The 18,718-nt window shown below is 43.9% G+C and overlaps 1 protein-coding gene across 6 annotated transcripts in view; it reads right to left on the bottom strand.

The window, feature by feature from the left end:
• Positions 1-487: 487 nt before the first annotated feature.
• DAAM2 (dishevelled associated activator of morphogenesis 2) overlaps positions 488-18,718 on the bottom strand; it is a 205,449-nt gene continuing 187,218 nt past the window's right edge. For all 6 annotated transcript variants that reach the window (XM_032102750.1, XM_032102751.1, XM_032102752.1 and 3 more), the window contains 3 exons: positions 17,352-17,483; positions 8,470-8,640; positions 488-6,589 (listed from right to left, as the gene is read on the bottom strand). In XM_032102750.1, the coding sequence (XP_031958641.1) occupies positions 6,374-6,589; positions 8,470-8,640; positions 17,352-17,483 (519 nt within the window). In that variant the 3' untranslated portion in view covers positions 488-6,373. The remainder of the gene's footprint in view (positions 6,590-8,469; positions 8,641-17,351; positions 17,484-18,718) is intronic.

Genomic DNA, 18,718 nt, shown 5'->3' with positions numbered 1-18,718 from the left:
GGGATGTTGCTCTGTTACGTAAGCAAGCTTAGGGCGAGCACTGCCACCCTGCACTCCCTTCCTTGCTTGGAATAGTCATGTCCAGCCAGGGATTATGAACTCCTAGATATCAGGACCATCTTACTTTATCCTTTTTATTTTTAAGTGAACTCCTGTGTACCCTTGGATGTTATTCTGAAAGAGGAACAAGAGAGAGCTTTTTAAGAGGAGCCTTGGATATGGTGACCTGGTGGCTCCATGATCAGCTCTTCCCCATTGCGTGGCATGGGGAGGATGTGCTTGTGTTCCACGGTGTGCTTGTTCCCCCAGAACAACCTGTGGAGTTTCTCACCAGCTCTGCAGTGACTATGTCACTTAAAGAGCTCCATGCTCTTGATCAAAACCCCAGATCTTAACAAAAATCTTCACCAAGACCCTGACTCACCTATCAGACTTTGCAGCAAAATGTGCAGAAAATGAAACTACAAAGAAATGTACGGAGACATAGTGGGGGCAATATATCTTTAATTTTTTTTGCTTTTGTTTTTTAGTATTACAGTATATTCTTATAAAAAGATATAGATAAAAAGGACACTACAGGATTTGTACATTTAATTCACCTATAGTCTTAAACTGACTAAGAAATGAGGATAGGCCAAGGCATTACAGCAGCAGCACACAACCTCCCACTTCAGTAAGCAGCACTGTACTTTCTAGCTTGGCAGGCAGGGCCACCTCCCAAAGTGACCTGCAAGTTTCAAGCTGAGCAGGCCTGCAGGGGAGCAGAATGACTGCAGGTGGGGATGGCTTGGAAGGGAGGCGTTGAGCACAGAGCAGCTCAAGTACCGAAAATTCCCTCGCAATTCTAAAAACTGCAAAGAGCATTAAAGAGTCTGTTTGAAGGTGAGCAGGAAGGGGGCAAATGACTTGTCAGAGAGGCTTTTCTAGATCACTTGGCTCCGAGCTCCTAGTGGGGGAAGCTGAAATGACCAAGACCTACATGAGCTGTGTAGAACATCTTGTAAATTGACAAACCTGTCTAAAGGAAAGTTTTAATCCAGATCCTACTTTGAATTATGTTGATGTAAAACCCGAGCAGCTTGAACTGGTTACTGTGGATCAATTCTACATTACCACCCATAACAGAAGACTCCGGTTTGGAACCATCCAGACTCTTTCATGAAATGAAGCGCCAAAACACCATGCTAAACTCATGGTATCCTTCTCATTTGGTACAGTGAGGAAATCTGGCCAACTTCGGGGAACACTGGTCATCAGAACTACTACTTGGATTAGTAGATAGGTTTTTTATACATTATGTAAATAAATATATAAATTCTATATTTTCAGTTGGCCAAATTGTATTATCCATGTTGGCCCCTCCTACCTTTATAAGAGAAACTGGGGTGGCCAATGGAGACTACCCATTTGGATGGTAGGCAATCAGAAATCTCCTGTGTCAACTACAGAAGCCAAGGAGCCATGGCCTAACACCTGGTGATTGCCAGAGACTCCATGGGTAACAAACTGAGCAGTAGAAAGATTTTGCTTACCTGGGGTAATCTGGGGAGGTGGGGAGGAGGAGGAAAGAGGGAAAGTAGATGAAATCTTTCTTTGGCCATGGTGATAGGAAGGAATGTTAGCTCTGAGGAAGGAGAGCTGTCCCAGTTTATCTCACTAGTGTGTTAACTCTGGTGAGAAGTTACAGGGCATGAACCACTTTTGGCCATCTAGCCAAGCTTCTCTGACATTATGGACAGAATTTGTGTGGAAGAGTGAAGTTTGAGTGAGCAACTGTGCACCTTTAGTCTGCTCAAACTCCTCACTGTGACTCATGATGAAAAACAAACCCATTTTGTAGAAAGTGTTCTGAAATAACAACCTCCATCAGTTCACCTCAAGCTTTAAAATGTGTGCTTTCCCAGAACCAGGATCACCAGAGGCAGAGTAATTATGACAAAAGCCAAAAGGGTTTTTTTCTTTCCTCCCTTTCCACACCAAGACTGCTCACCTGCATCCCCTGGCCTGGCTCAGCTGGCACAGGAGCCAAGCCAGCTGTCCAGCCGGTGTAATGCCCTGGCACGGTCTCAATAGTCTTTGCTGTAATGCAGTGTATACATACAAACATAGCAAACTAAAATAAGGCAAAATAAATAGAGGTGTCAGATTTACAGGTTCCCCTTAGAGATTCCTAAAACCATTTTTTTAAAAATCATTTAACCCCCAAACAAACAGACAAACAAAACCCAAGACAACCAACCTAGAAACGAAACTGCATATATCATGTACATCATCTACTGTACAACAGATCTCCTTTCCCCTCACGGAAACTCCTGACACAAGCTTCTCCCGTGCAACCCAGCTCAAAGTGTGATCTTTCCTAAAGAAACGGAAAGATTTAGCCAGTGGGGCTGATCATTATGGAAACACCTGCCCCACGGTCTCCCACCAGGATCCTTTGCAATTCCTTTCCCTTCATCAGACATTGTGAACACATTACAGAAATACTTCTGAAGGACATCCAGGTCGTTTCCATAGTGAGGAAGTCTCTCAGCCCTGAACAGTAGTTCTGCTCTTGTAGGGAACTGGTGCCTGGACAATGGCTGTGCTACAGAGCACAGAAGGGTATTGCTGCCCTGAAGTCACTTTACCTTGTAGCATTTCTAGAGACATGATCGACTGAGAAGAGTGACTGAGTTCAAAGTAAGTGGAAGGAGGAGGGAGTCTTCTTCAGTCTTTTCTGGGACCATCCTAATGCAACCTATGTAGCAACAATGCAGAGACACAGAGGTGAGTGAGCACTAGACCTCTAGGGACAAATTCTGGAGAGTTAGAAAGTACCTCTTCTAGGCGTGAGGAACTTCATCATGAAGTTAGGAATTACTGTATTTCTGCAGGAAGCAGAACAGCCCTCTTTCAATGACGCCCTTCTTTCTCAGATCTCCTTCTTCTCCACTTTTTTCCAAAGGCAGAGTGACTGCACAGGCGCAAGGACAGCAGCAGACCCTAGCTCATCTCCAGCTTCTCCAATGATGTTAGACCACAGACGGCTTCCTAAACCTACTCAAGGATAAGATTTTCCTTTTTCCTTCAGCACCTGGCAACTCAACCACAACTTCTGAAGAAGAAGAGAGTATTAGATGCACTCACAGTACCCAAAATATGAGAAACATGGACAAACCTGGCTTCAGCAAGAATCTGATTCCAGGCCCTACAGCAGAGCCAACTTTTTCCTTATCTTCTGTGTGGGTAACCTCATCTCATACAGTAGATAAGTTAATGGACCTCTCTGCTTGTCACCACTTGTATGAAAACACTGCTTGCCTCAGTGTGAAACTGAGCTTTTCCAAAACCTTCTTTATGAACTTTCACCACGGAGTCAAGAGCCAGGGAGACTGTCCTTCACACTGAATGAAGCTTTTGGCCATCACCACTGATTCCAAACAGGAGGAGCCTGAGGCACTGCAATGCTGAGAAAGTCAAGCAGCATTGAATCAGGGGCATGACTCTGAGCTTTCTGTCCATCCCCTTAAGGATCCCACAGCTGATTTACAGGAGTTGCACAATCTCTCATTATTAATGTATGAGTCAAAGAGGTGGCAAAACTACAGCAGCTTTCTTTGACTCTCAGTGTGGCTGGAGTGTTGTCGCGCACCATCAGACAGGATCTCTTTAAACTAGAGCAGAACTGTGTATACAGAGGACAGAGGACTTACCACCCTCTCTGCTTTTGCTACATTTGTGGCCTGGCAAAGTGACTTCAGTTTCAGAAAGCACAGCACAAACCTGGTTTGACAAATACTGGGGCAGGGGAAATGCTGTATTTATATTCAAAGGGTTTGCCCTGAGGTGTTTCTTCTCTGACAGCTGCCATGCTGACAGCCTGCCTTATCAAGCAAGTACCTGGGGAGCAAGCAAGCAGCACTTGCACATCATCTTGCACCAGGACTGACCTTGGCACTACACCTGAAGTTCTGGGTGAGTCCTAAACCCAGGGAGAACAAAGAGGGAGGAAAAAAACCCTACAATGTTCTAATCCCTAAAAGCATAATCTTTGGAATTCAGGGATTATTCAAATCTAAACTCAACTGTATACCAATTTGGCACATATTACCACCTCTCATATGGCTTACATGGCTTAGGTTACATGGCATGCTTTAAAACAAGACAAACAAAAGGGCTGGGATATATAGCAAGTCTACTTCAGGGAGCAGCAAGGAGCTTGTTAATATAATTTACAAGAGACATTTCTAAAAATCCATTTGTAATTTAAAATAAAAATGCTTAAAAAAGTGAGATTTTTTCTTAAACTTTCAAAAACCTTTATGAAATAGTCTTTCTTCTACAAGGTGCTTGTGTCCACTGCAACAGGCATTGCTGTTAATAGCTAATCCCAGAAGGGGAGTGGGATAGTAAGGGAGGAGAATGCACCCAGCTCTTGTAAGATACCAGCTCTTTACGATGAGTATTATACAGAGGCGCGGCAGTCTGGAATGTCCTAAATAGGGAAATTCTGGGGTGGGAGACCCAAAATTCAGTAAACAATGAAACATCAGAGTTTGACAATTCTGACTTTTTTTGCTTCTCTCCAAAGTTTACGTAATTATTTAGCTCTCAAAGTGTTCGGAAGACCACCACAGTTTGCTTCTCCAATATTGTAGTGTGTAATACTGATCAGGCAGCATGCATTGCAGAGGAAGTTCTGTTCTGCAGACTCAGTGCAGAGCCTGAGGTTAAGTGACATTCAGAGAAAAATCAAACCAAATGATTAAAGTGACAAATAGAGCTTTTTCACTTCCCTGGGATTCCTTGACATTTTGTGCTGTTGACTAATGCAGCAATTTGTAGATGGTCCCTCTTCTCAAACGTTCTCTCTTCCTGTCTAGGAGGAAGAATCCATCACCACTCTTTCTTTTCCTCTTTTCCTTCTCCAGGGAAGATAATAAAAAAAGAAGAAGTTTGAAAAAAAAAGGTTAAAAAAAAGGCCATGATAGCCCACACAATCCAATCCCTTTCCTAGAACCATGAAGACACACAGAATTCAAGCCTCTTCTTGGGTTGCTTGCTTTTCTGCTTATATATTTCATTCATGTAACTTAACTACAAATTTATTTGTTTCTTCTGAATTAACCCAACTCCGAAGCCTTCTTGGTTTACACAATTGTGTCCTCCTCGATAAATTCTCAGTTTTAATTATGGGGCTCTCCCTTGGTTCATCCCAAGTGATTTCTTCAAAATGAAAAAGTCTGCGTGCTCCAAGGCTCTCTTTTGACACCATTCTTATCTTACTGAGTGACATGGTTCCCCTTGGCAGGAGTGGGGTGTGTGCAGTGGAGGTCAGGCTGTTAGACAGAAAGACTAGTTCATGCCAACAGCAATCATAGCTAGCATCAAGTGGAAAAGAGATCTCACATCTGGCAGGCAGTGAACCTGTTTGCTGTTTGCTACTGGAGACCTGTGGATGATACTAGGGAGATCCCAAGTTCCAATCTTGCACAGATAAGAAATTTTCCACTGATTCCCTCCCAGCCTCCAGCAATGACAACAGGCTCTACAGTCATCTACTCGTAATCCCAACCTGGCAGTGACTTAGTTTTCTAAAGGAAAGCCAGAGTTTCTTTCCAAGAAGATGCATTTCATAGCTTTGAGACTCAATCACCAAGAAATTCCAGAAAACTCCTTCTAGCAAAGCAGAATCCAAAAGACTTTTTCAAATTATTGTATGTTGATCCTGATTCTTGAATTTCATTTTGTTACAGAAACTGGAGACTTCTTTCTAAGATTCACTTGCTTTGGACAGTGTAGGCCACAAAAAAATACTATACAGCACATAAGCTTAAATGCATTCTTCAGGTGCTAATCAATGGCTTATAAAATCCAATTCTAGGAGGGAATTGGAAACTTGAGAACCACATCTCAACAAACCCCTGAAGGCCAGTCTAGATCCAGAAGAAGTGATAGCTGTTTGCAGAGTTGCTCTGAAATTAGTCTTCCTTGTTATCAGCAAGATGGAGATCATGACTAGTTTTTACTTTGGCACACAGAAAATTATCTTGTTCCAGCTATGAGGCCATCTGCAAGGCCTAAGTACTTTCTGTCATCACCATGAGGCCTTTGATGACACAACAAACTCCCAGAAGCAAATCTGTCAGCTCTGCATGGCCCAGTCACAGGCCCTGCTGGATCCACAGAGGCACTTTTATAATGGTTCAAATTAGGAGCACAGAAGAGGGATGAGAGGAAAGCTGATCATGGAAAGGTAACGTCTTTAGCTACAGACCAAAGAAATCCTTTGGGGCAGCTGTCAGCCAAGCGCCATTACACGCATTCATCTTCCTTGTTTTGCACTTTTTCATCTCCTTCTTTTGGTTGATTATTTTTCTTCCTCTTGTAATTAATAATTTAGCTTTGTCACCACCCGCTCACGGCTTGTCTCTAAGCCTTGGTTCCCCGAACGCTTGCGGTTACGCTTGAGCTTGGATAAGTCTTTGTCAAAGACTTCACCCGACCTTAATGCTGACACCAGGTCATCAAACTCCCCACTCTCTTCAGAGATGCTTCCAGCTTTTGCTTTCTTTTGTCGCCTCTCTTTTTCCCTCTGTTCTTTTAGCTGTGGAGAAGGACACAGAGTTTTAGGATCAGCTGACCAAGATGCCAGATCACTAGGTACACTCCCAAGAAGCAGCCAGAATGCATCAATACAGATTAGGGAAAACAAGAGTAGGAGCTTATCCACAAGGCCATCACCTGTGCCAAGAGCAACAAGAGGCCATGCTGGGCTTCTCTTCTACACAGGCAAGCAGAAGAAATGAGGAATGAGTAGCAGTGTGTGTTTGCCTCACAAAGCACTATCAGCCTGCAGCAGGAGGACACATGGGATCTGTCCATGCTACTGCTGTTTTGCACTAATTTTACAGCAGGATAGTGACAGCACAGTAGCTGTGTCAAATGCCAGTTTACAAGTGATGCTGGCTCAGGTCATTTCCCAGCTTCTGGGAGCTGGCTTGCAGTGACCTTAGTGCAGCAGCACCTACCATGCTGACAGCACCTGACTTAGTGAGTTTGGATGTGTCGGTACAAACCACAGTCACTAGTACAGTCACAAACAACTTTGCACTTGGGCCATAGCTAGCTAAATTTACATGCAGAAAGGCTGAAGTCCTGAAGCAGAAGGAGGAAAAGAAGAAAGGAAAAATCCAGAAAGCCACAACATAGTGAAGCATGAAAATTGTGTGAGACATCAAAATATCAGTAGAATCCCTATGCACAAAACAGCTCATGTTTGCATGGAGACAGTGTTGCAGTGCTGGGAGGATGAAGACACATTGCCTTGACTATGGAAAGAGAAACTGGTTATAAACACAAAGAGCAATGAAACAAAATTGCTAATTTTACAAATTGTTGGATAGGTCCACCTGTCAATGTGATGCCCTCAGCCTCCCTAGGGTAGCTCCAAGGAGCTCGGCTATCTCTTTCTACTGCTCAGCTCCAGAATTAGTAGAACTGGCAGGGGATGGTAGTGGCTATCAGGAAGCAGGTCGGTCGCTCTGCAAATGCTAGCCCCACATTGCAGGAAGACTCTTTCCATAAGGCCTCTTTCATGACATATTAGGCCTATGAAACCATCCTACAGTGGGCTCCTTTTAACTTTCCAGGCTGGCTGAGAGGAAACTTGAGCCTGTGTCCTGGCATTTTATCCTTCTGTCTAACAGTAAGGCTGCTGGCATCCTGGTGTTTTACCTCTCTCCTCTTTTGAAAGGCACAAGCCAATGCTTTTGGCTCAGCAAACATTAAAATCAGCAACTCCCTGCAGTGTGGCCTGGGGCCATGGCAGCAGCCAGGGCTACAGCACCGGCAGGGGGGAAGGAGGCAGGGGACTGCCGAGTTCTCAGGCAGCACAGAGCTGAGGTTACAGGGGGATGCTGGTTCACATGAACCCCTGGGGACACATACGTCTGTCTCCCAGCAGCAAAATCCACAGAGAGGTCTCCTGCCACGTCAAGGCCAGACACAGTCCCAGTAATCCAGGCATTAAGGCTGGCCAGAGAGAAATACTGCCGGTGTGGGCTGCAGCAGGTGCCAGGGCATTTGCTATGTCACTGTGCAGATGACAGGCATGCAGCAGATGATGATGGAGTCTGACTGGAAGCTGACCAGCTTGGCGGGACTGAGGGAAATGTGGCTTCTTTGTTTGCAGCCTAAAAGCAGGATAGTTTGGCATGGGGTGGTGGCAACCCCATGCTGCAAAGTGCCAGGGCAAAAATGCCTGGGCTAGATTTGGTATCTGAATCCCTAAGAGGGTAATTTGGGAGCCATCCTTGAGAGCAAGACAGACAGCAGGAAAAATGTCATCATTTGAGAAGAGAATGATGCCAAAGAGAGGTGTCAGGGAGAAGAACATAAAACAGTGACAGGACATGATCATTGGAATTTCTCTCAAGACACAAAAAGGTGAGGGAAGGAAACATCTTTCTGCCCCCAGATCCTCACCATGGCCTCCATGCGTGCCCTGCGCTCCTCCTCTTCCTTTTTCTTCCTCATATTCTCCAGATCTTGCTTGGCCTCTGCAAATGACTGTAAGAAAGTGTCGAAGATGCCAAAAAATTCATCTGGCTGCATCTTGCCCTCAGTCTCTCCAAAATGCTTCAGTGCCTTGGCATACTGTCAAGGGGGCAGAAAACACAAGAGCCATAATTAGGCAGGCAGTTTGGTGAAGACAGCAAGGATAGCTTAAGAGTAACCACACCATGTAATTCAATACCCTCTGAGAATTCACGCGGCAAGAGCAGAAACTACCCCCAGCAACAGAAGTGCTTCTCCTTAAGGCAGGTGCCTCTATCCCTGAGGAGTCTGCTCTCCTGGATATCCTTTGGGCAACATGCAGCTATAGCGCTGGAGAGTACTAACTGTCCACTGATACAAACAAACGTGTTTAGTTCCTGAGGGCAATGGAGTAATTTCAGAGGATGACACTGTGGCCACATCTCAGCTGCAGCTGCAGGACAGCCAGGGCAGAGAAGACAGTGAGCTAGCTGGGGAAACAAGGAGTTTTAGTCCATACTTTCCCCTTCCATCTTCCCTTCAAATCAACTTTTAAAATGACTGGAGGTAAAAGTTTTTTGCAATAAAGCTACAGTCCATCCTCTCAGAAACCTTTTGCCATGTCATCCATCTCTCTGGAGTCCTCTGAGTCAGGGTGTTGCCCGGGAGAGAGGAGACTATAGACAGACAAGGCATGAGAGAGGGGCAAGGAAAGCAGCCAGGGCTCCCAGGCAGACTTAAAAGAGAGTGAATACATCACAAGTGGTTTTTATTTTAAAAGGCAAATGTTGAGGCTGCAGGACACATATGGAGGCAGCCAACTGGCAGGACTTCAGTCACAGGGCAGTCCTGATGGGGATATGGTAAATTCACAGCAACTCCTGGCTCTCGGACATCAGTGCTGCAGTAGTTGTACTCTCTCCTTTGCACTCTCACACTCCCAAGCATGCTCACCAAAATGCACTCAAATCAAGCACATACAGTCTGTCAGCAGCAGCACGTGCAGTAAGTGCTGTGTAAGGACACACATCCATTGCCAGCTGCCCTCACTCACACACCTCTGTGCTGCAACAGGCAGCCCCAGAGGCACACTCCTGACAGTACTTGTGCCCTGATGCACAGCTTCCCTAGAATTCCCTGCTTGCACTTTAGCACACAACCAGAGAGCAGCAGAGCATCCTTACAGACCTCAACATTTACCAAACCAGGCTATGGACTGTCTTCAAGTTCTCTCAGGCATGTATTCAGCTCATACTAACACAGCCCAGTTTCCCTTTCCTTCCTTATGTGGGTGCTGTTGCAGAATGGAAAAGACAGTAAGAACAGTTCAGGCTCTGATCCCAGTACAAAATGAGTTTGGAAGCAGGTCTTATAAACCCCTCTGGCCCTGCATCAGGTAAAGCATAAACAATGTCTCCCAGTCAACTGCAGGGGGAAGAAATCTCCAAGGAAAGCAACTTCCTTCTGGCACAGCCTGAGAGATTCAGCATCTCCCCTTCTCTGCTATCCCTGCCAGGCCCACAAAGCAGTTTGAAGCAATAGACTCTTTTTTTCTTTAAAAAGGCTGTGTTCTCAGCCAGAAACAAACAAAGAAACCCAAAGAATCTTAGAAAAAAAAGTGTTGGAATAAATGCAAGTTGCTTTGAGCTACCAAACATGGCAGGAGTTGAAGGAAACACATAGAAACAGCAACAGATTACTTCTCTGTTTGACTCCTTTTCTCTGGAGCCTCTGAAGACATACACACAAGCATACACACCTACACCCTCTCCCCACCCCTCTCTGTAATTTTATCTCTATATAATGTACACATAGGCTCTTTGAATATTAGGGAAATGCAGCAGTCTATAGTAACCCACACTGAACCAGCACCAGCTCTTTGGCAGAGAGAATACAGGCTGTAAATACCACAGAGGGAGATAAAGCATCTCCATATGCTCTATTTTCTTGTCTTGCTTGCCCCAGTGTGACAATCAGCCAGGGAGGCAGGGAAGTGTCAAAGAAAGACTTCAGCACAGGCATTGCCACCACTGCTTGAACACTCAGAGCACCTGAAGCTCGTTGCTCACAGGGGATGTGCTACCTGTGATGCTATGATGATTTTTTGCCTTTTCTTTTATACCCCTTTTATACCCTTTTATAGGTTTTGTATTCTCAGTGGTTTTTAGCCTACATTCTTAGACTTATTTGTCAAGCTAGGAGACTAAACATCTTAGAAGCTTCATAGTTAGGGATCATAAAGCCCCAGACCCCAACTAAGATAGAACCATCCAGGGGAAGGTTCCTTGGGGAAGGGGCTCTCTGGAGCCCCTCACTGGGGAATCTTTGATAGATATGCTAATTAGTAAGACCTATAATGTTATACCAGATCTTTGATGGGTGTGCATTGCAGTGTGCATTTGGATGCATTCCGCCTGGACGTGTGCACCTAAAGATCCTTAAAATAAATACCAAGGTAAAACCCCTTTTTCCCTTCTAACCGTGTTTGATTCTTGATTTTAAGACCAGGAAAAGGCGTCACCTGGAATCTCTTCCCACTTAATTTGTCATTAACTCCTGTGAAAATTGAAAGTAAGGCACAAATTAAGAGCAGTGACTAGGGCTGCCAGCTGGAAGTAAGGCTTGTCCAATAGCTGTGAAGCCTGAAGTGGAAGGGAAGCCCACAGGAGATGGCTTTTGCACCTTGCAATGCACTGCCTCCATCCCATGTTCCTCCTGTGCTCAGCAAAGGTGAGTGAGTGGGCGCACAGAAATGAACTGGTTGACACCATGAATGTCCACAGGGGTTTCCTAATCACTTAAGGAAGCTGGAGGTTGAAAAGGCAGGGGGTCCTTGCCTGGGGCTCTTGGATCCTACATACATGGAAGTCTCCTTTAGAGGGTGGTGTTGTCTGCAAATGTTCTGCACAAGGCCTGTCACCAGCTAGCACCGGCTAGTTCGTGTCACTGGCAAAGAGGGGCTTTTGCTGCTGCCTCCCCAGTGCCACTCAGAGGAGGAACAGTGTTGCTGTGCTGGAAAGACCCAGCAGCCTGGGAGCCTTCCAGAGACACTCATGAATCTGAGGTGTTGTGGTCTCTAAGCAGCAGCAAAGAGTCTGAGAGCAGCCTGTCTTTGGTGCCCTGTAACACAGGGCTTAGGAGGTCACAATCACTTACTGTAAAGCAGCGAAAGACAAAAAGCAAAAGATCTGTGAGCTGGATGACCTAAAAAAACTACAAAAGGAAAAATTTGGAGTTCACTGAAATAAACATTCTCCTTCTTTCTCTACCCCCTCTGGAAAAAAAGCTGACTGAGCAGAGGCAGGCAAGTCAGGAGATCCAGCTTCTGCTGCCAGCTCTGCCCATGATGTGGCTTGGGAGCTCATGCTTCCTTTCTCAGCCTTGTGTTCTCCATTCATTACAGAACAGAAAATGTCGCCCCACTAATGTGTTATAGCAAATGGCAAAGAATCAGTTGTTGACATCTGTGGGGCACTGCATCAATGTAATGCACTATTGTAAAGAGAGACATGCTGTCTTTTCACTGTTTAAACTGCAACAGACCCCTCTGGCTTTACTACTTCTTCTACTGCTCTGTAATTCTGGTTCTGCAACCACGTGTGCTTTTCCAAAGCACTGGTGCTGGGTTGAGGGGCAGTGAGCTGCTGCAGACAGCCTCCCCAATGCTGTTACAAAGCCCAGGCTTCTACCTGCCCACAGTGGCTAAAATCACACTGCCTGCCTCCCTCAGGGCGATAAGAGGCAGCGTGGCACAGACCAAGGTGCTCTGGATCCCAGCCCTCTCTTCTGCTCTCTGTCACAGGACTTGTGTCACCCTGTACAAATTGCTTGACTGCTCCATGGGCAGATTTCCTCCCAAACAACACCAGCTCTTGTGCACAGTTGTGAAATCTGTAGCTAAGCCCTCATACACGCAAAATGCTTCCCAGAATTTTGTGATGTGCTGTAATATTGTGGAACAAGGGCTGAAAACTTGCTTATTCCTGAAGTCATTTGGGGACAGATGACATGGGCAAAAGCAAAATGGAAAACTGTGTTTCAGCAGGTTTTCCACTGTAACACAGAATGGTATATCTTTTTTTCATTAAAAAATTCATTTCCACACCATAAGTGCCCCCAAGCTCCATGATATAACAGGTCCACGAGCTCAGTGCCAGTTCTGCTTCCTCTGCCAAACTTTCCACTGAATTTATCCTCTTGCCAAAGCAAATCGTTTAGACAGTTGTTTATTTTAAAAAGCCATTTTAGCAAGGAGAGGGAAAGCGGGACAGCAGCACACACAAACTCTGCTGTGCTTGCCAACGAAACGTTAAACAGTGGCAGAAGACCTCTGGAAACGGCAGGAATGGGGCTCTGTGAGGAGGAGGAAAAACAGCCATGATAAAAATTTCCTGCTGTCTGTGCTGTCTGCTGTTGCGGGAGGAGCCAATACACAAATGAATTATACCATGTAGCCATGGAACATGAACTGTATTCCCCAGACAAGCAATCTTGAGTTTGCTCTTATGAAGACACCAATTCAGTACTGAGGCAAGTCAAATAAATGTCTTTTCTCTCTATGGGACAAATTCAGATCAGCTAATGGAAAGAGCCCTGACAATTCCAGGCAGGGCTGGGCCCAGCTCTTCTTCTGCCTAAATGCTCTTAAGGGATTCTCCCAGGAGTTTAACAGTGATGCCGGCAGCCCCAAAATCGAGTTACAGGTGCTCTAAACATTTCTCACATGTTAGATGCCAACCTGCACTGCAGCCCCTGAAGTTCTAAGTTATTATACAACAGCTATGTGATTTATTTACCAAATGGCTGGTGGTGCCTTTTGTGGGATACCTCATCTTGACTTCCTCAGTCTCTGTCCTGATACATTCCCTATTCATTTCCCCCAGTGGCTGACAGAAAACACCAGTCTCCAAAATGCACAACTGAAGTGCACAGCCTATAACTGGCACTTGGACTACAGCATTTCTTTGTGCTTCATAGCATTCTGCCATTAATGACTATTTTCTTAAATGGGTTTCACTCAGCTGGCTTTCACTGCCTTGCTGTTCTTCCAAACAGTTACTGTAGGTGCTAAGCTTATTAAATGTGTGTGCAGACTCTGAACTCCTTTCTCCATCATGACAAATACCTTGCTTGAGAGGAACTGTCATCAGAAAGACTGGGAATGGACACTTTTCCTACCCAGCTTGCCCAGGCCATAGCCTCCACAGTGTCTCTATAGAGAGGCTTAAGTTTGACATTCAGCAGAGGAATGGCAATATCTGACCAAGCAGACTTTGTACTCCTAACAAGATCCAAAGTGTCTTAAAAACAGGTTTGCTATAAACCAAGAACAAAGCAGAACAGTTCTGAGGAAGCCTAGTGATCTGAGTTCATACCTGTCAATATTTAAGTACATAGTAACGCTTCATATAGGGCAAATGTCAACCTTTTTCAAGAAAAAAAATAAAATTCATACCATGGGAGGTTACTCTTCCTCTGCTTGGGCATTTTCATTGCTTCCCCACAGGAAACATAGAGAAAAATTTTCATGAATAAAATTCAACCTCTTCTTTCTTACGTAAAAAAAATTCCATTTTTCATCTGTTCAAACACATAAAAATGGATGAAGGATTCCAGGGCAGAGTTTCACTTTCTCCTGCCTCCACCTTCCAGTTTATGGGAAATGGCAGAAAACATTATCCCTTGATCTAATCTATATTCTCCCTTATAAAGTGGTATTGGAAGTGAGAAAAACACAAAAAGAACAAGAACCAGCTGTGCTAGAAAGCCTGTTTAGAGAGTTGGTCTAAGTTTTCAATCAGTTCTTAACCAAGCCATCTGTTTACTGCATGAAGATAAGTACAGTTACAAGGCTTCCTCTGCAAACATGGATGCCTGCATCTGGCAACCTGGCCCTTTAAATTTAAGATATCACTTCCTCCCCATGGCCACTGGCTTCAAATGGCTCTGTTTAAGCAAAAAGGCCAAAAAGGTACTGCATGGGACTGTGAAAAATATTGTCTGCTGAGAAGGTCAGCACCACACCTTGGTAATGGATTGTTTCCATAACTAAATAAATTACTTTTGCTAATACTGAAAAAGTTAAAAGAAATATAAAAACTTGCCCAGTTTGAAAAGATAAGTTATATTGTTTTAAATCCCAGCTGAGGAAACATGGCTCTGATTAACTCATGCTAATCAATTAACCACATCTATATTTAGGATATCCAACTCCAGCTGTTAAAACTAGGGCTTCATTATTATTAATAAATCTGTGAGTCAGGCCAGTTCTTTCTAGGCTTATTCAGATATTTTTCAAAGTCCTCCCTGCCCCACTACCTTTTTTGCTCAATTTGCTTTGCTTTGAGAAATAAAAAAAGAACAGGATAATCAGATGTCTTGGTCCCTCTCTTCCTTTAATTGGCTAGTTCCATTAGGTTTCCATGGTATGAAAAAAGCTTGTGATTCAACAAGCACAGAGAGCCCATTGAGGTTGGAAGATGTTATAAGCTTTGCAAAGCACATCTGGTTTGTTGAAAATTTCCAGCTTTCTTTTTCCTTTTTTTTTTTCTTTTTTAAGGAAAAAAAAAGAGGAAAAAGAGGAAGAACAGAGGGCCAAAATAATATGAAGCAAACATGAGAAATAGCTCAACACTGGTAAGGACAGAGAGTTCCCTTACAGGAGTCCAAAAGCAGCTTTTTGCCAGTGGAAGAACCAAAGCCATAGGTTGAGCAAAATTGGAATGGTGTGTGTGCAAACATAGCAAGGGTGTGTGAGGAGAAGGTAGAGTAACGTTTCCTAAGCATGTTATAGTCATTAAAATAAAACATCTCTTTATGTTGAGTGCTTTATGTTGGCTATGTTTAAAAAAGCGTGCAACAACTTCCAGACATACTGGTCCGTCTGCAGGGAGTTTCTCTGGTTATTTTTAAAGCAAAAGAATGGCATTTTTCCTGCAAGTGCCTGATCAAGAAAAGTTGCATTGCTGTGCTGGACATGTACCACTTGCTGGTTTTTAACCCCCAATTGAACTTAAAAAGACTCTGCATTGGCTTTTCATCCTGGTGTGCCAAAAAAAGAAAGGAGCACCACCATCTTTAACACCAAACCAAAAGTGTGCAGTCTAAGCCATGGACAGAGTGAATATCTTTCCAGAAATGGATGCCTAACTATAATGAAGTTGAAAAATTTACCCATTCATAATACAGAAGCCCCCAAATCATAGAAAACCAAGTTTTTCTCAGCAAATTTAGTGGGGTTACAGAATGTAAAATATTCTTTTGTGCTGAGAAAGCCAGTATGGTGTGAACATTTTTATACTGGAAGTAGTTTGAATCCTCTCGAGCAACATGACAACAATGAAAAATGGAAGTGTTCAGGGCCAGGCTGGATGGGGCTCTGAGCAACCCAGTCTAGTGGGAGGTGTCCCTGCCCATGGCAGGGGGGGAGAAGGTTGGAACTAGATGATCTTTAAGGTCCCTTCCAACCCAAACCATTCTATGATTCTATGAAAAATTAGTCATGTTATTCTCCCCAGAATTTTTTTACAACGTCAGTGGTGTTGGACTGCCCAGCTTTGCCTTCTGAGTGTTGCAACAGCCCCTGCCCCACTGGTGTTTGCCAGGGCAGCCCTCACTGAGAGCCAGAGGCTCCTGTGTTTGCAGACGCGAGTCACTATTACCCAGTTTATCTCCACAGCAAGGAAATGTTTCTGAATCACAAAATAGCACTACTGCAGAGGAACTGGACAAGTGAGAAGTCTTACTGTCTAGATCCTCAGCCTATATTTTCAAAATCTAAGGCCTACTGACCCAACAGCACAGCTTTCATTAGTAATGCAATAGGTCCTTTAACACTAAAAGGACTGACACCAGAGTGGAAACAATTTGATCCAAAAGAAATAACACATTTGCTTCATACAGCCAAGCACTTTTAACATGCCAGCCAACAAGGGCAGATTTGCCATTACATATCATTTACTTTAAAACTTGCTCTTCTCTAAACATTTTCATATGCTTATGATCTTTTCATATAAATTCTTCGTCATTCATCTGAGAGGCAGAGGGATTAGTGCCAGACCTGAGCCATCAGGAAAGAACAAGCACTTCCTTAGGTGTACCAATCTGGTAATGGAGATGCAGACAGGGAAAGGACAAAATGATTGCAGCAGCACCTGAAGAATAACATGCGCATGGTTCTGAGTGTGTACGAAGAATCCAAGAACTTCAGACAAACCACACGTTTGGGATTTCTATCTTTGTACTGAAATACACCCAGTAACAGAGAAGTGGAAAAGATCAAGCATAGCTGGTGTAGCACTGTACCAGCCACTGAGAAGAAAATTAACTCTATTCCAGCCAAAACCAGGACACCAAACTACCCAGAGGTACATTTTTAAAGGAAAGAGACAAAGCACAGATGTCCCCAGCTGAATCAGCAGACTGGAATGCAGTCAGAAGCAGAAGGTAAAAATATATGAAGTCACCATCACCAAGAAAGGACCCCTTTTTCAGCAATGGCTTAAAAGGCATTCCCTTCCACACCGTGGCAAGGTGTGGTATCCTGTTATGGATACTGCCACTGCAATTCTATACCGCACAAGAATAATGTTAAGGAAGATGAGAAAGAAGTGGGTCAAGAGAACTGATCCTTCTTTTAATCACAAAATATGTTCTAAATGAATATGGACCACATTAGAAAAAATAAGAAACTTCAGCCTTAACAATTTTCAGTGTCTATTGAGTTTTCACTGCAGTCCCAGTACCTTAAATTGCTGTCTCCATTTTAATTCTTTTGACTGAGCTTTTGACTGAGCTGGTGAAACTCTAAACACTTCAAAAGGAATTCTTACCTTGTCTCTAGCCTCGTTGAGAAGGTCTTCTAACTCTGAGAAGCTGAAACTGGCCACAGTGATGAAATCGCTCATGACAGGAACAAACCTGTCCCCTGATTCTCGCGTGCGTCTCTTCTGATAATCCAGTTCCTGAAAGAGAAGTAAGAGATAGAGACAGGCAAGTGTCAAAGATTCCTCAGTGATGAGGAAGGGAGCAGGAAAGTCCATCTGTTTCACTCACTGCAGAGCATGCTCTGCTCCCACATTCATCCAGAGCTCTAACTTAGAAACCGCTTTCTAAGTTAAGTCAGAAGGTTTTAGGCGAGAGAGGGGAGGTCAAGAAAGGATGAAGGAAGGTCCTGGTTACAGTTTCACTTATCCTCAAATTAAAACCACTCCCAAGAAAGCCATCAACCTGCTAAGTTTCTAAAGCAACTTTATAATTTAAGCATCAACTACATGAAGTGGTGCATTTTTTTTCCTATGCAAAATGACAAATGATAAAGAGCTTTGTGTAGCAAGTGACTTTAGGATTTTTAATAGTGAGTTTTGCTCCATCCTGTCTTCCCATGGTGAAATAAAATGATGTATACTTGGGGAAATGTGCTCTAGATCTCCTCTTTATTTCTCTGAAAAGCACCAGGTGAATAGCAAAAAGACATCAAAATTGGTTCTCCCACTGAAGGACAAGCAGACAGATGCCAGGTGCAACATTTTTTAGCACCCTGCTAAGCATTAGCTTGGATGTCATAAAAGTGACAGAGTTATAAACCGGGGCTATTGTGTCAAGAGTTATGGTAAAAGAAAAAAAGAATACATAAAACCATAGGAAACAAAGATCTATTTGTCTGCTACCTACAAAAAGAAAAAACCTGATTTTAAGATTCTTTCCTTCTGGCTCGAGTTTTTTAGTTTTAAGCCAAGATTACCCACAGCTATCTCTTCCCTTACTTTAATCACCATGCTTGAAACACAGAGAGAGCTACAGAGCTCCTCAAGCTGAGTAATTCATAGTGAGACTGGAAATCTCCCATGCCTGTGCTTGGCTTGTGTGCCGTTGACAGTCTCATGAGGACAATGAAACTATAATCTGGGCCTCATCTTTATTCTCAGCTGAATAATCAGTGGGAATGATAAAGCCTGATTTTCTCTGTGGGGAAGGCAGCATGAAGCAGCAAGTCAAGTTACGATCTGACCCTCTGTTCCCTTTGGAAAAAAATATCAGCTCTAGCTTCACGCATGTTGGGTGCTCTCTGGTTGTCAAAATAGTAGTTCACAGAGCCAAATGGGTAGGTTTATAAGCATCTATGGGTAGATTTGTAAGCATCTATGCTGAGAAACATCTTGGGACTTGCTCCACGTGGTGCTGCTGAATGCCAAGAATT

Source organism: Corvus moneduloides, chromosome 3 (assembly GCF_009650955.1).
Source record: "Corvus moneduloides isolate bCorMon1 chromosome 3, bCorMon1.pri, whole genome shotgun sequence".
NCBI lineage: Eukaryota > Metazoa > Chordata > Aves > Passeriformes > Corvidae > Corvus > Corvus moneduloides.
The sequence above is the reverse complement of the archived record's forward strand: the minus strand, read 5'-3'. Positions and strand labels throughout refer to the sequence as shown.